General features: G+C 49.3%; 1 protein-coding gene across 1 annotated transcript in view; it reads right to left on the bottom strand.

Annotated features, from left to right (window-relative positions):
- KIAA0922 (KIAA0922 ortholog) overlaps positions 1–17,264 on the bottom strand; it is a 125,351-nt gene that overhangs the window by 7,030 nt on the left and 101,057 nt on the right. The window contains exons 20-28 of the mRNA XM_004685206.2: positions 17,209–17,259; positions 15,279–15,465; positions 14,631–14,816; positions 13,927–14,076; positions 12,877–13,499; positions 6,436–6,584; positions 3,917–4,041; positions 3,081–3,247; positions 1,199–1,399 (exon numbers count right to left, since the gene is read on the bottom strand). Coding sequence (XP_004685263.1) covers positions 1,199–1,399; positions 3,081–3,247; positions 3,917–4,041; positions 6,436–6,584; positions 12,877–13,499; positions 13,927–14,076; positions 14,631–14,816; positions 15,279–15,465; positions 17,209–17,259 — 1,839 coding nt within the window. The remainder of the gene's footprint in view (positions 1–1,198; positions 1,400–3,080; positions 3,248–3,916; positions 4,042–6,435; positions 6,585–12,876; positions 13,500–13,926; positions 14,077–14,630; positions 14,817–15,278; positions 15,466–17,208; positions 17,260–17,264) is intronic.

Here is a 17,264-nt window from a genome sequence, read left to right as displayed (position 1 = left end):
AGAAAAACTGTCTTCAGTGGTGGGTGGAGATGGACTTGCTGGAGCCAGGGAAGCCACCTTCTCTTCCAGGAAAAGCATGCCCGGGTCAGGCAGACAGCCCATCCACGCCCCTGACCCAGGCCCCCGGGTCCCCATGGGGCGGGCTGGCTTGCTTCTTGGGGGGGCCGAGAAAATTGATTTACACACAAAGCATACTGTGAGGAGCAAGCAAGTGCGCAATGTCTTTCAGGGGTAGTGTTTTAGGGGGTCGCCAGACGTCTACAAGAACTCTGGGGAGGCCGGTGGACAATGAGAAAAGCCCCAGAAACACTGATGTCGGTGGGCACACTGGCTAGCTTTATGGCTACTAAACCAGGACCCTCTGCAGTACAATGGGTGTGAGGAGACCAAAGAGGACCCAGAGGCTCCTGAGAGAATGTCCCTCTTGTCACATAAGCAGCAGGAGATGGGGACCAGAGACTGGCGGGGAAAGAGTTGAGCTCAGGGAGGAGACACGACTCACTCAGACACCTGCTGGTGTGCCCAGGTCTGCACATGTCAGTAGGCCCAAGGACACCTGCCCGCCCTGGCCTCACCGCAGCAGGGTCAGCCTGCCTGGCAACAGCAAGGGTCACCAGTGTGAATTTCTCAGCCTCGCTGCCTCGTGATCTTTAGGTTAAAGGTTTCTGGTGTTGAAAATCACAGTAGGGCCCTCCCTGGAGGTGCAGCAAGTTAAAGCACTAAGAAACTAAAGCCACTTCAGCATGAGTTCGATTCCCGCCCCGGAGGTGACCACATGGCGCGGCAGACCTCTCCTGACCCGCCCGCTGCTCCCCTCAGCAGTGTGCTTCGTCAGTCGGCCTGTCTTGCTCCCCACATTGTCTCTGGTGAATCCTCTCACCCCCAGACCTCTGGCTTGTACCCCAGTTCCGTACACATAAATAAATAAATCTTAAAAACAAAAAAGTTAAAATAGTAAATTTTGTGTTATTTAAACTCTACCACAATAATAACAAAAACAATAACACAGACAATTGAAAGTGGGAAAATGAATGTGGACGCCAGCTGCACTGTTTTGAGGACAGACACTCACGTGGATGCAGATGACGGCGGCGGGACAGGAGGGAGGAGGGGAGAGGAAAGCCAGGGAGCCCAGTGTCCCTCGCGCCCCAAGCACAGAGGAGGGTCCTGGTGTGGCCCCAGGCTCTGCCGGACTCACCAGCTGGCGGGCAGTGCTGGGGCCCGGCCTCGGGCTTCTTGTCCCCTTCGAGGCTGCTGGCACTGCCCCAGCTGCCCCTGCTGGTGCGCACGCTGCCCGAGGAGCTGCCCGAGGAGCTGCCTGAGGAGCTGCTGCAGTCCGAGCTGGAGTCCGAGCAGGCCTTCTCCGCACACTGCTTCCCCGGCTTCTGGTAGAAACCCTCTGTGGGAAGAGAGAGACCGCTGACCCTCACCGAGCAGCCAGGGTTCCATAACCATTGTCAAGGTCCACGCCATTTCCAGCGAAAGGAGAGAGGCCACAGCGTGATGAAGGCACCAGGCCCCTCCCTCGAGAAGAAAGAACTGGAATTAATGACAGCACAGTTAGGAGCTGGGGGGGGGGGCATGTCTACAGTCTGTGGGAGGGGCAACTGCACTTGTTTTAGGCACAGCTAATGCCAATGATGACCTAAAAACAGTTCTGGTGGAATATTACTCAGCAATCAAGAAGGATGAAATCATGCCCTTTGCAGCAACATGGATGGAGCTGGAAGGGAGTATGTTCAGTGAAGTAAATGAGAAAGAAGAAAAATAGTGAATGGTCTCACTTATAGGAGGAATGTAGAGGAATCAAATAAGGGATCAGTGGGAAAAATGTAACTATAATAAAGGAGAAATCAAAACCATCAGGCAACCACAGATAAAGGCATTCGGTAGGGAGAGCAGAGAAGGGTCAGGACAGGGTGGGAAGAGCACAAGGGACCACGGTGATGGTGCCCGGGGGCACTGGTGGTGGGAATTTCACAGGGAAATCATACATTGTACAAACATGAAGGATGATGTAATAAATAGATCTTAAAAATTTAAATAAGTAAATAAAAACAGTCCTGGAACTAACATCGCTATTTAAGAAAATCAGACTATTCCACTGGGCTGGAGATCTGTAGTAATTTCCCGGATTAAGAATTCCATCAAGGACCCTCCCTGGTGGCGCAGCGGGTTAAAGCACAGCACTGAGAATCTGAAGCCGCTTCCGCATGAGTTCGATTCCCGCCTGCTGCCTGCCCCGGAGGTGACCACATGGCGAGGCAGACCTCTCCTGACCCGCCCGCTGCTCCCCTCAGCAGTGTACTTCGTCGATCTGCCTGTTCTGCTCCCCACTCTGTCTCTGGTGAAGCCTCTCACCGCCCCTGAGCCTCTGGCCTGTACCCCAGTTCTGTATGCACAAATAAATAAAACTTTAAAAAAAAAAAAAAAAGAATTCCATCAAGAGGGCCTAGTGTGTGAGTGGGAAGAACCGCAAGGCCAGAGAGCAGCGCACGCGTCCAGGCAGTGAAGAGTGAACGGATGGGAGCAGCGGCCCTGGCGGCTCGCGGGCTCTGACGCCACACGCTGTGCCTGGGAAGCAGGTGTGGGCTGGAAGTTATGATGCCCCACGCTGTACCCCACTTCAATGGCTCTTTATCCCCTTCCGGGCCTAGCCTGGGGGCAGCCCCCATCTCCCACTCCCAGGGACACCGCCCCACAGTCCTCGGGTGCAGCGGCAGCTGATGCGATAGAACTACCTGGCGCAGGTGTGGGGTGGCAGTGTTCTCACCTGGCCGTCCTTTACACCCCTTTTCAGCAAGGGAGTCCTGTCTAGAGCAAATGCCCATTATTTCTCTGCAGTCTGCATCGGGGGATGGAGAATGGCTGGAGTTCAGGAGAGGGTGGCTCAAGGTGCCCGGGCTCGGAGGACTCTTAGCCTCTTCACTCATCCGGGCAGCCTCCGCCCGGCCTGAGGGAGCCGAGTCATCCGTCCAGCCACAGCGCTGGAGAAGCCGCTTCTCTCTCACAGGGTCGTTTCCTCGAGGACACCAAGACTCCACCAGCAGCGCTGCCCGCGGCTCAGCACAGACACGTACCTGCCTCGCCCTGTGCCACAGGGGAGCTGCCTCCCAGGCCAGCGTCTGCTTTACACGCTTCCCCGGCATCTTCCTGGATACACCAGTTCCCCACGGCCACGTCACCGCTCGGCTCAGACCTTTCAAATTCGCTGCCTACAAGCTTCAATTCACTCTGTTCAGAAGGCCTGGAAGAGCCCAGAAAATCATTTCCATCTTTTAGCATGAATGCATACATATTTGCTTTCCACGCGACTTCTCAGAGCATACACAGGCCCTTGGAACAACTTGAGGTTTCTCTCGCGGGGGGCGGGGACACTATGAGGATGGAGGGAGGGCTGTACCAATGAGGCTGTCGCCCTCTCAGAGCTGGAAGGAACTCGGAGACCACTTAGTCCCCCGCAGCCCTGAGGGCAGCCCTCCTGCAGGGCTGGGCCCAGGTTCCATGATGGGCGACTGTCCTTAGGAGCCCAGGAGCCCACCTGGGGAGGGTCTGTGCCTGCAGTCCAGGGTTTCCTGCAGAAACTGCTGCACAGATGAATGGCCCAGGACCTCCCAGGGGAAGCGAAAGCCCCTGCGTGTGGAGCCTCTAAACCTCCTCAGCATCCTGCACACTGCAACATTCTACCGTGAAACTTTAAAAATGGCTTCCCTTGGAGGCATTTCTGACATCCTTAAAACCATTACGGAACATGTTCGTTTAAGATCAGGCTCTTATCTCAAAATATAAGCATCTCCACTCACGTGATCTGGGGGATGTGCCATAACGGAAGACTGAAAGCCACCGGCTGGTTGTGAAATCTCAGCACGAGGCCAGCGCTGGCCGGGCGCCGAGCAGCCACCCAGCAGCCACTCACCTTAGGGCCTGAGCCACGCCTCTTTTCTTGTTTTTCCTACAAGTTCGATTTTTAGTCCAATTCAAAGTTTGTAACTGTCCTTCTTTTTTCTCCTGAAGTTTCTTCTTCTTATAAGGATCTTCTTGCTAGAGAGAAAAAAAGCACTTTTCGTAAAGGCTCCGATCAGCTCAGTAGGAGTAAAGAGCCCGTCTCTGGTTTTGGCCTTGGGAGGACAACCTGCTCCTGCTCGCAGGCACCCCGCAGCCGGACGCCCAACCTACATTTCTCAGCCCCAACGTGTTGTCACTTCCGTTCCTGCTCTACTTCCGTCAAATTCACACAAAGAAAAGGACACACAAAACCGGGGGCGCCCGTAAAACCCTAAAGGAGCTGAAAAGGAAAACCATCTGCGGCCAACGTGTGGTCGGAGGAACAAAGCCCCCCGAGGGCTTCTGGGCCCCACGAGGACGATAACACAAGGAAAAGCAGGAAAAAGCTCCACACACACCAACAACCGGCACATGTGTTTATTTGCCTATAGATGGACAGGACAATGGCCAAGTGTCCAGAATGCTCCAGACTACGTTAAGATCTCTGAGTAAAATAGGCAAGAACATACTTAGTGTTTCTAAGAAAGGCTTCTGCAATGTGTGGCATGTGGTCTCTTTAATGAGACCTGTTATTTCTACCTGCAGATGGGTAGTGATTATTTTCATTTGGCCTTTTCCCTGTGTTAAATGTTAGGCATGGTCTGTTAAGTCGTCCAAGGGATGGGAGATTCGTCTACTCTAAAAAACTGTATTTCTATAGTCTTTTTTTTTTTAAACATAGAAGAAATGGGGTGTAGGCCAGAGGTGGCAGGGGTGGAGGGGAGTCACCAGAGACAGAGTGGGGAGCAGAACGGGCAGATCTACTGAACACACTGCTGAGGGGAGCAGCGGGTCAGGGGAGGTGTGTCGCACCATGGAGGTCAGTTCTCTGGCCGGGGATCAAACTCAGGCCACGGGGTGATAGAGCCAAGACTTCACCCCAGGCCACCAGAGGGGCCCATATTAAATTTTAAAGTAGCTCAGATCTCTAATTCTTTCTCTTCCTTCTACCAACCTGCAGTGAGCACAGTCAGTGGGTCAGTGGAGGGAACACCCACAATGACACTCTAGAACTTAAGAACAACAACTACTCTCTGAGGGGTGTCAGATCTTTCAGGAGGCAAATGTCTCCTGCAACCTCAGAGAGACAACCCCCTCATTCAGAGTCCTCCTCTACGGGCCCTTGGGCTCACATCTCACAAAGAGCAGAAATACTGGCTCATTTCACCGCCTCTTCAGAAGGCTGGTCTTCTGAAAACTTGCAAAAGACTTTAATGTCCAGCTGCAGGCAGATGGTTTTGATTAGGGCATCATTAAATGCCAGAATGTTCCAGATCCACTGAACACACCCTCCCCACTCAATTTCTACTGTGAGAAAAGTGTAGAACTCTAGCCCTACAGCAAAGCCACATACACACATGATAACGATCCGGAGCTTGAAAAATCTGCATAAAAAAGAAACAAGACAGAATCATGTAAAAAGGGGTGTGTTTTGTATAGCACTTTCTCCCTCCTGCCTTATGCTTCTATAGTAATCATGAATTCCTTTTCTAAGAGAGAAAAATCTACTTAAAAGAAAATAAACAGGGCTAGGGTTAAAGTTTCATCTGTGGCTCCGAAATCTGGGCGTCAACCGACTCTGCCAATAACTGCAGAGGAATGTTCTCCATGCACTATAGACAGACTTACACAATTTTCTAAACTGCAAAGTTAGCCCCTAAGAATGTACAAGAAAAACAAACATTAAGCACTGCACTTGGGAATGTGTTTATTGGGGATGATTTTCTCCAAATGAACAGTGAAATGGAAAGTGCATTAGCAGGGCTTTAAGGCTGGGACGGGAGTCAGTCACAGAAGAAATGACTGACTGCCGGGCCCTCCCTCGTGGCGCAAGGGGTTAGGACTCAGCACCGTAAGCTGGCTGCAGCCACTTCAGTGTGAGTTCGATCCCCTCCCCGGAGCTGACCCACATGGCTCAGCAGACCTCTCCTGACCCGCCCGCTGCTCCCCTCAGCAGTGCACTTCATCAGTCCGCCTGTTCTGCTCTCTGCTCTGTCTCTGGTGAAACCTCTCACTGCCCCTGTACTTCTGGTCGGCACCCCAGTTCTGTATGCATAAATAAATAAATCTTAAAAAAAAAACAAACAAAAAGAAACCATGGAATTATTTTTGTGAATTGTGATGTAAGAAAAGATGGCTGCTCTCCCAGGTACAGGCAGGTGCTGAGAAGTCCTTCTGGCGTTTCCTCTGTCCCTCTCTACTCATGGGCCTCTCCCCTGCCCGCCCAGCTTCCAGAGTGACACCTCCTGTTAGGACACACTTAGTGGGCAACCAAACTCATCAGTTACCGATATAGATCTGAGTGCAAGAAACCCTCTTCTTTGTAGGTGCACGATGAGCCCTAAAAATGGGTTGGTTCCTTTTAAGAGGCAAGAAAAAAAGTATACAGACCTCTAATGACGGTATGTCCTGCTTCTCAGAACATATGTCTTCTTTTGATGCTTTATGAATCTTCTTTTCTGAGGAAGACTTTGAGTCACTCTTTCTCAAACTTTCACAACTGTCTGTTTCATTCTTGACTGGCACTTGCTGGTGATTTCCTTGAATAAATAAAAAGAATTCCATTTCAAGCTAATTACTTCCACTCATGGGCCCCCCATAGATGAATTAATCTCTTCCCTATGCCAAACAATTTCATTAGATTTAATGAGATTTAGATTTAGACAGATTTAGACTGAAGGGTTGTTTCTGAGAGCTGCACTATCAAAGTGTGTTTTGTTTACATGGGAAAATCCATTTGTATTAAAAGAGTTGTGTAGTTGAGGAGTAAAGGGCTGGAGGGGAGCCCCACGGGTCACTGTTGAGAGCCCGAAGGCAGAGACAACCCACATATCCACGGACACAGGACACGTGAACCAAACGTGGTCTATGTAGCCTGCAACATCCATCAACTCAGCTTTCACTAAGGAACTGCTCTTCACACAACAATGTGAATATATTTGATGCTCCAGAATGGTACACTCAAAAACAAGAGGGAAAAAAGGTGCGAAATCCTGCTACCTGCATCAACATGGGATGAACCGTGCGGACATTAAATGAAGGGCAATCAGCCAGCCGCAGGAAGCTCGGCCATACACCACTGCACTGGCCTGACTGCCCTCCAGGGCAGCCGAGGGGGCAGCAGGCGGCAAGTGGAACACACAGGACGGGGCTTGTTGGTCCAGAGCTCCTGTTCGGGGTGATGGAAAGTTCTGGGAAGGAGGATGGCGGTGCAGCAGTGCGAGCGCACTGAGCGGCACTGTTTTATCCCTAAAAATGGAAAATTTTACATTATCCATATTTCATCATAGTATTTTTCCCCCAGAATTGGGGTGGGCACTGAGGGGAGGGGCTTGGTTCTGCTAGTGACTAGTTAACTGTAGTTAACTGTAGTTAACTACACTGCTAGTTAACTGTATGATTAAAATAAGTCTGTCAGTTGCCTGAACTTCAATTTCCTCATTTATGAAATGAAGATTCCACTTCTCGGTCCACCCTGCCTGACCATCTGGGCCATGAATCCCAAGGACCTGTAACGGGCCCAGGACAGGGGCTGGTGCGGGGCGGTCCTGAGCATGAGGCCCGTAGCTGGTCCATGTACAGAGGTGTTGGGAGAACCCTCGTCGGCCATCGACACTTGCCCAGCTTCTTGCCAGTGATTTCATTCAGTTTTTCTTCTACCCTTTACCTGACAAAAGCAGAACAACTATAAAGCTGCAGTAACTGGCCTCAGCCTCCTAATTCAGAACTGATTCTGAATTCTAATTCATTGCTCTCTTCCCTTTCTTCCCTGCGACCCCCTTGTCTATGATCGCTGCCAGCTGAGAGTTCAGGGGTCCCCTGTGCACACCCCACAGCTCAGCAGGCCCAGGCTGGCGAGATGAAGCTGGAGCAGAGCTCAGTGGAGGCTCCCAGGGGTACTGCAGGGGGCTGAGCAGGCCAGACACGCACCCCATGTACCCCACACAATGGAAAGGCCCGTCAAACCCCTGTTGATTCTGGAATTCTGAAACTATCAGTTAAACTCACTCAGAGCAAGACACATACTTTTAAGAATGATAACAGGACTCTTCTAAGCTAAGCACACCTTTATTTTGTGAACAGGGAATTGCAGAATGACAGCCACCCAAGGCTGGGCGGGCAGGTAGGCTGGCACCCTGTAACTCCACGTAGCTAGAGCGGCACCTTCAGAAAGGCGGCCCTGTCCCAACACTAACTCAAGGTCTTGGCTCCAAATGCCCCAGGATGAACATGGACCAGTAATCTCCTGGCTAGATGCAATAAAGTATCACAGGGTGTGGTGAAGAACACTTCATCTTTGGTGGTATTGGGGCAGACTTAAGAAGGCTCTGGAGTCCAGGGCAGACCTGTTCTTATCAACCGCTTCCTTAAAAAACTACAAATAACTTTATCAGTAGAGTTTTGAAAGTATCAGCATCAAAGGCGATTAAGGGAGATCCCAGGAATTTCTGCCCTCCTGGGAAAGTCTGCCATCTCTCTGGATGGCTTAGAAGTGCCTTATTCAGAGGGTGGTTTCAAATCTCCTTCAAATCTGTACATTGCTGAACTAGGAGCATTCCTGCGAGAATCACTACTACTCCCGCCTTCAACATGTCAAAACTAAACAGCATTCTAGCTGCAGAGAACACTTTGGAAACTCATTTCCTTCAGCGACACCAGTGGGCTGTAAGACGTCCTCACAGGAAAATATCCAACACTGTGAATGAGCAAAAGAAGCTGCCAAGAGTGTGAGACACACGGTCCGGAACAGAAAAAGGAGTCAGAAAAAAAGATACCGCTGTGGATTCTGGAAGCCCTGGATATGAAACAGACACAGATACTCTCCTCCAAAAATGTGTCACTGCTTTCGTCCTGGAGTCTTTAATCCACGAGAAAATGTATTTCCATAAGTTTTCTTCTGGCCAAGAATACAGCACTGGAAGTATGAGTCATCAAAGTTTTCTTAGGAAGGATCTAGATTTAATATCTAACACTGGGCCACTCCACAAGCGAAGGGAAGCCCAGACTGCTAGAAATGCAGCCATGTCTTCTGTGGGGCCAAGAATCAGGGCAAACGATAAAATGAGTCTAATAACAAGCTTCTTATTGGATCTTTGAGAACTTTTAACATGACAACAGTCAAGGATGTAGAAATACTCTGAGTGTTGAGTTCACTTTAAAGGTGGGACTGACCCATATTACCCTGTGTTTAGCACAGTTACCTGCAGGCTAACCTATTGCTTTTCTTACAGGGCTCAGTGCTTGAGCCACGAAGAAAAAACAAAACACTGGCCCTCCCTGGTGGCGCAGCGGGTTAAAGCACAGCACTGAGAATCTAAAAGCCGCTTCCGCATGAGTTCGATTCCCGCCTGCCCCGGAGGTGACCACATGGCGTGGCAGACCTCTCCTGACCCGCCCGCTGCTCCCCTCAGCAGTGGACTTCGTCGATCTGACTGTTCTGCTCCCCACTCTGTCTCCGGTGAAGCCTCTCACCGCCCCTGAGCCTCTGGCCTGTACCCCAGTTCTGTATGCACAAATAAATAAATCTTTAAAAAAAAAAAAACAAAAAAAAACACTGAGGAACAAGTAAGCTTGCTAGAATCCTCTTAAAGTTTTGTTGCATCCAATCCACTCATCTATTTCAAGTAAACTGCTAAAACTGCTAGATCTTCAAGTTACTAGCATTGGTAAGTAATGAGGCTATTTTTCAACTTTCTGCAAATAGTGTTATGTCCAAAATTCTGGAGGGATCTGTTTCATTCAGTGAAAACTTCCATACAATGCTAATTTCAAGGCACAGTTGTTATTCAGTGTGTGGGTTTATTATCTTTTACATGACTGTAAGCGAAAAACAAGGAAGAATCTCGAGTATTTTGCTAACTATTCCTCTGGACTGAGGCCGGCCACCATCTGTCTTTAGCTATAATTCTGAATCTCCGTTATTCTGATCACAAACTAAAATGCAAGATATAAATAGTGATAAAGAGAGAGAGAGACGTATTGCAAAAGGTCGTTCACATTAGGAGCAAAGCTCCACTCCTGTCAGATGGTCAGGAGAGATGGACACGTAGCCAGTACTTGAAAGCACGTAGCCACTTCACGGTTGCCCGACAGGTTGACGCCAAGAAACAAGTGTGAAACCAGACCACTGAAAAGTCTGTCACAGACTTCATTTCTGGGACAGTCCATCTGATGATGGAATACAGGAAGAAAAGAGGACAGGGATGAGACATGTTTCCTGTAGTTAAGAAATTATTCTGTGCTTCTTGGCAGGACAATGAGCTGGCGCCAGACCCACTAGCAGTGTGAGGAAGAAGAAAAAAGGACGGGCAGTGGTCAGTGATTCTCCAGCCCTCGAGCCGTGGTAAGAAAGCCATGCCAGCACAGTTAGAGGACAGCCCTCCCCCACCGCCCCCGGCGCTCTCCCAAAGGCAATCTTATCACTAGCCTGCTTCCATGGAACATTCAGGCAACTTGAGGATAATGGCCAGAATGTGGCAAACACATGAGGGAGGCATCTGACTCTGTTGGGTCACCCAGGGAGCAACCTGATGGGGCCCGGGACCCTGGCCCCCAGGCTGGCAGATTCAGACTGGAGCTGTGTGTTTTCTTCACATTCTGGAAAGGATCTGCAGTTGGAAAGAGGCTGCTTTTTGCGCAGGAAATTGCTTTAAAAAAAAAAAAAAAAGAACTGCTCAAAGTTAGAGTGAGAAATCTGGCAGGTTCTTACTTGTATGGTTTTTTTTTCCTTTGAGCATTTTTTCACATAGGGTCACCCTGGCAATTTATTATAGTGCTTTCCTTTAAAATTGCATAGAGGAACCCAGGACTCTTAATGTTATTTAGGAAAAACAACAACTCCAAATCCTATCTGCGTACTACAAATTATCTTCCCTGAATTTCTCAGTCCTTTCTTATTTTTAAAAAAAAATCAATTAAAGTGTTTCAAATTGGATGGCAGGCAGTTTGTTTACTCTTTAGCCTCTTTGCTATTTTCTAGAATGGTGCTGTGACCCAAAAGACAGGACAGAAGAATACAAGCCAGTGAGCGGTTGCCCCTGTGGGGACCCTCCCGCCATAGCCATTCTGGACAGAAACCCACAGGGCAGGGCGGGAACACCCCTCTGAACCAGGCGGAACAGCCAGGCCCTGTCACCAGCTCCCTCTGGGTCTGACAAGCCAGCCTGGTGCCATTCAGAGGCTGCTGACCCAGCCAAAAGCAGCTGGAAAATGGCCCCTGCAGCGAGACGGTTTGCATTCACCTCAGGAACACACCAGGAATCAGCACAGGCAGGAGACACGGGCAGGGCAGGTGTGGCTTCGCTGAAGTGCAGCAAGACCCATGTCTGAGAGCTCTGAGCTACGCTGCCACCCGCTGACGTGCCCTTCCCAGGCCTGCAGGCCGAGCTGAGGGCGCTAAGCGGCAAGTATAGGACCAGGAGAAGCTCCCGAAACACAAATTCACACCCTCTGATGCTGCACTTTGGGCCCACGCCTCTACTTTAACTACTTGCAGGTACCAGGATGTGGCCAAGGCACCCCCACAGTGCGCAGGCCGGGCACGTTTATTCAAACATAATAGGATGGACGCCAGGGACCGCCAGGAAGTCCCTCGACAAGGACATGTCCCCACAAATGGAAATAAGCTTGTGTCACTTCAGCCTCTGGCAAACACTGCTCGGGCCGCACTGACATACAAAGCAAGGAAGCGCCTACAGGACTCACGCCCTTCTTGGGTGTCTTGCAGGCTGGGTCTTAGCGAGTCCTGGGGAACAGAAAAGAAACGCGAGGTCCCCACTTTTCTCCCCACCCAACACCGCAGGGCAGGCTCAGCTCTGATGTCCTCTGAACACGTGGCTGGATGCATTGTGCAGAGGACACGGGCGGGGTTTGGTCCTGCGACAGGAGACCACGCCCGCCACGGAGCTGGCGTGAGCAGCTCAGACACAGCAGGAAGGTGGGTGCATGCCCCAGCCAGGGGCCACCTGTCTTCAAAACTGGGAATGCCCTATTACAGAACATGCCGAAAGTCAATCTGGGGATTCTCCTAAATATAAAGGCTTCACTGGAATTGGTCAACCCCTAACCTTTCTGTATCTTCCCTACAATGTCATGGAGTGAGAAACAAAGTTATGTTTGGATGCTTCAAGGAAGATCAGCGGTAACTGACTTTTCGCTTGAAAGACCTCCATGGTATGACTCTTCCCAGTACAGAAATCAAAGTGTTCAGAATGAGCAACAATTCTCACAGGCTCTTACGCCAGAGGCCAAAGGGAACAGGTAAGGCTGCGTGACAATTTTATTTGTGGGGAGCCCTCCTGGTCTAGTTTTGCTGGCGTTTTCATTAAGTGCTGGCATAGAATTAATTTTCATGCAATTTCATCATTTACATGAGAACAGCTGTCTTCGTTTAACGACAGGACACACAACTAGAGAAGCACCAGGGCCCGGGAACACGCGCTGGTGGCCGCTGTTAAATATAGAAACTGGTCGGGTGGTTTAGTTGGAAACATTTCCTGGGCTGATTCATTTTTGCAAAGAGTCTGGAAAGCCACGATCAAAACTAATGAAGACTAGGGAGCCACAGCCGCCTGACAATAAAATGACAGTCACCCCCTCTCTAACGCCAACGCTCACAAGATGTCAACTCAGCTATGACGACATTCTAAAAGGCGGCGCCTTGTCCTGAACTTTCATCACGGAAACCTCTATTTCAACATCATCCCTTGGCCACAGTCACGCCGCGTCACCCCAGAGGTGCTTGCACACCAGCACCAGAGCCGGGCGTGCCGACGAGTCCCTCTAAACAGACCGGAGGCAAACATCATCAAGGAGGAGGGAAGAAATGATTACCGTTATTCTTCCTGGAAATTTCTGGCAAGTCTGACTGGAATGGAGGTGAATTTCTGGGCGAATGGTTTTCAGGTATTTTCTTAGGGGTCTTCAGAGGAGAGAGCTCTCCCTTGAGCTCTGCTGTGTTTTCTGAATGTTTAAGGTCCGTTTCCTTAGGAAACATACATGTCTGTATTCCCTCCTTCATGTGGCATTCTGAAGAAGTACTACTGACAGCAACGGCGGCTTTCAGGGTGTTTTCTTCTTTACTCAGTAAGTTTTTGGGAAGGGCGAGGTCCTTCTGCAGGTTGATGTCGAGGCCACTGGCGTATCTGAAGTCCACCCAGCTCTCCCCGGTCACCTCGGCGCCCATGTCCCCTTTAGTGGCAGCCAGCGGGCCACCCAGCACCAAGGTCTGCTTCTCCTCAGCCGTGGCGGGGGCGCCGCTGGGGACGGACGTGCTGCTCTTGTGCTTACTGTAGTAGACCGAGCACTTGTGTTTCTTCTGGGGGTGCCCGTAGGTGGCTGGGCTCCTCTTGGCGGCATTCTGGATCCTGCTCTGTGGGGTGTTCACCGGAAGGCAGCTTTTCCCTCTGCCTTTATCAGGCGGGCTGTAGGTGTCAAGAAAGTTCTTGCAATTGCTTCTGAATTCAAGAAGGAAAAACATTTACTATATAAAGGCAAAGCAAGTCATACTCTACCACACTGTTGAGAAAGAGGCTGTGATCAGTCCTGTGTGTATGAAGGTGGAGTACGTTTCCTTCTTTTTTATTTTACGTGTTATCTGATTTGTGGGGTTGAGAGGACTCACCAGAGACAGAGTGGGGAGCAGCACAGGTGGATTGACTGAAATCCACTGCTGAGGGGAGCAGCGGGTGAGACAGGAGAGGTCTGCCGCGCCCTGTGGGTCAGCTCCCTGGCCGGGGATCGAACTCAGGCTACAGCAGTGACAGCTGTGAGAGCGCTGAGACTTAATCCCGAGGCCACCAGGGAGGCCTGGACGTTTCCACGTGTTTGCACACTAGGTCCTGACGTGGCACACACGCACACACACAGAGCAAGAATTCTTACTTGTGAGAATGGGGGCTCATGACGTCCAGGGGACTACTGCTTGGCTGTGAAGAGGGGCTGGCATTTTGCCTCTGCCGCGCCTTCATGAATTCCATAAGAATATACTGTGCTTGCTGGAAGGCTATTACAATCACACCGAACAGGGACAAACTGCGGAAGAAAGCAACAAGGTCACTCCTGCCTGCCTCAGACTGACGTCAGACAGCCTGACTCTGACAGAAGAGCAGGCAATGGCTGACGGGAACAGCCAAAGATGCGGCCTCAAAATCCTAGAAGCTACATACACGTCATTGTCACTGCTGGTGCTTCTTACAGACTTTAAAAAATCTAAGCTTCTAAGATGGGTGCATTTCTGAGTCTGGCATTCCAATTCCAATTTTAAAGACACTTCCAGGGGGACCCCCACTCTGAACGAGGTGCTCTAGTCTCCTGTCAAATCGCCAGTACACTGAGCCCCTAAGAGTGGTGTGCACACCTCCTTCCGCATTAAAACCCCACCGATCTGCACCTCCAGGTCCCGAGAATCTCCTACAATTAGTCCGCGGCTGTCCTCACGTTTGCCATCTACCCCTCGCTCCACTTCGTGCATGCCAGGTCCTCAACGACATCTAAGTTCTGTTTAATTCACAGGCAGTGGCGATACTGACACATTACTTGGCTTCTCCCCCCAGGGCGGGAAGAGTCGAGAAGGTGGGGGAGTGTACCTGACAAAGAAGACCGTGAGCCTCCAAAACGACTCCTCCCAGGTGGGACCAGGAACCACATCCGCACACAGGGGCAGCAGGTGGTGAGGGAGGGTCACGTTGAGAGTGAAGCGGAACTCCAGGTCAGCCGCAGTGACCAGGGTCAGCTCCCGGATGACCCAGGAAGAGGTGAAGTCTGGAGTAAACCTGACGAAAGATTCACCTTCGTGAAACTTAATTGTTGTTGTTTTGTTGTTTTAAATTTTTTTTTATTTGTGCATACAGAACTGGGGTACAGGCCAGAAGCGTAGGGGCGGTGAGAGGATTCACCAGAGACAGAGCGGGGAGCAGAACAGGCAGATGGACAAAGTACACTGCTGAGGGGAGCAGCGGGTGGGTCAGGAGAGGTCTGTGTGCCATGTGGGTCACCTCCGGGGCAGGGATCAAACTCTCACTGAAGCGGCCACTCTTGGCTTAGTGTGCTGCCAACCTGCTGCGCCACCAGAGAGGGCCCAATTGTTTTAAGCACAAACACAATCATAATAGCAGCAACATTTCTTCCTTCTATGAGCTAAACTAAAGCTGTCTGAACAATGGAAAAGGTTCTCTCCCTTCGTACTATATTAATTGCACCACAACATTTCAATGCGGTTTAAACCTGATGCTTACACAATGCTGATATCCCGGGAAGTGTTTGGGTCGAGGGAAAACGGATGACAGTCTAGCACTTCGAATCCATAACCTTGGCAATTATATCCATTAATTCTCAGGGATGTCACCGTTAGCGGGAGTGGTCCAATATTCTCGACCTTGAAGTTCTTTGTAATTGATAAAATTTGCTTGCTGTCTTTCAGTTCTAGAGAGAACAAAATACTCAGCATGTATAAACTGCAAAATGTATTCAATTATTTGCTGAATCCACAAACCATGATCTGTATTATTAAAATTTTAAAAATTCAATTCGACGTCAAAGTTAAGATTTTTATCTAATTTCTAGACCAACAATAGATCCTGTTCTACTATCAGAATATAATAAAATACCTAGCTAGCCAAGAGTTTCATTAAGTGATACAATCTGCAGAGGTATGAATAACAAGCAAAAGCTTCCCTTTGTTTACTTTTTAAAGGTTATGTTTATGCTTCTCAGAAGCCAAATAGTTTGGATTTACCAGGAGACACCATGGACCTACTGCCTGGGACCCTCACCCTGAACAGGGACCAGGCTCTGTAAATTCATCATTGCTACTGGAAACACAGTTTAAACGCCACTATTTAAATCCCTGCAAATACATGAAGCACATTTTATATTTATATACAAAGCATGTATGTGTTACATACAACATATTTACATATTTATATTAAAATGTAAATAGCTATAAATTTATAATCCACATACTATTCTATATGGAGGCTAATACTTTATCTCGTCCAACACCTTTTAAATTACTTCTTGATTTTTACTGTTCAAGGTCAACTAAAATACTGAATGAATAAATGAATGAGAGAAAAAAATATTCTGATGAATTCTAAATTCGAGATAGATTTTCTTTTTTTTTTAAAGATTTATTTATTTATGCTTATAAGAGCTGGGGTACAGGCCAGAAGCTCAGGGGCGGTGAGAGGCTTCACCAGAGACAGAGTGGGGAGCAGAACAGGCAGATCGACAAGGTACACTGCTGAGGAGAGCAGCGGGCGGTCAGGAGAGGTCTGGCTCGCCATGTGGTCACCTCCGGGGCAGGCAGGAATCAAACTCATGTGAAAGCGGCTTCAGATTATCAGTGCTGTGCTTTAACCCGCTGCGCCACCAGGGAGGGCCCTTGAGATAGATTTTCTTAATCTATCTGGGAGCTTTCTTTTGAAATAAAAATGTTAGGTGCTGAGAGAGCAAGACAAAATTTCGCCAATCAGCCTGCTTCCCAGAAATCATCGTAGCACCAAGATACCTTCACGTGTTTTCCTGAAGTTAGAAACAGCAACAGGAAAACAAGACCAAACTGAACAAAAACATTTCACATCTATTATTTGATTTCAATTCCCTGAGGAGGCCCTAGAAACTCAAAAGTTTAAAATATCTAATTCAAATACCGTATAATTTAGAAATTTCCTAGGGAACACTGAAGTACGTTTCCAAATATGTAATATCTGACAGAATGGTCACCAGACACCCAGCTCCACACATTTAAATTAAGGTAATTAAAAACAAAAACAAAAAACACTTTTTTTCCTAGTCGCATTAGATATATTTTAGAAGCCTGTCAGCCAAACGCAGGCACTCTATGGGATGACACCAACACAGAACATCCCCTCACTGTGAACACCTTTCTCTTCTAGCCTTTATTCTGGTGTGGTTTTCTCTGATTAGGTAACTGAGAATCAAGTGGATGGCTTCCCCCATTAACACTGCCCTGATAGTTGAGCAATGACACCTTTTCCTCGAGATCGATCAAGCTGGGTGACGTATCTAAACCTACCTATCGACACTACTTTAATTATCGGCACCGACACCATGAAGTGACTGTGCATTTTTAAAGGAGTCTTCGTCTAGAATCCCTTCGCTCTTGGGTAGTGCCACGCGCCAGGCCTCGCCCCGAGCACTCACGTCGCTGGCAGTCCATCAGCGTTGACTCGGGCACCTTGAAGCGGAGTGACCCTCCC

The sequence above is a fragment of the Condylura cristata genome, unplaced genomic scaffold (genome assembly GCF_000260355.1).
Source record: "Condylura cristata isolate star-nosed mole 26May11 unplaced genomic scaffold, ConCri1.0 scaffold00018, whole genome shotgun sequence".
Lineage (NCBI taxonomy): Eukaryota > Metazoa > Chordata > Mammalia > Eulipotyphla > Talpidae > Condylura > Condylura cristata.
The sequence above is the reverse complement of the archived record's forward strand: the minus strand, read 5'-3'. Positions and strand labels throughout refer to the sequence as shown.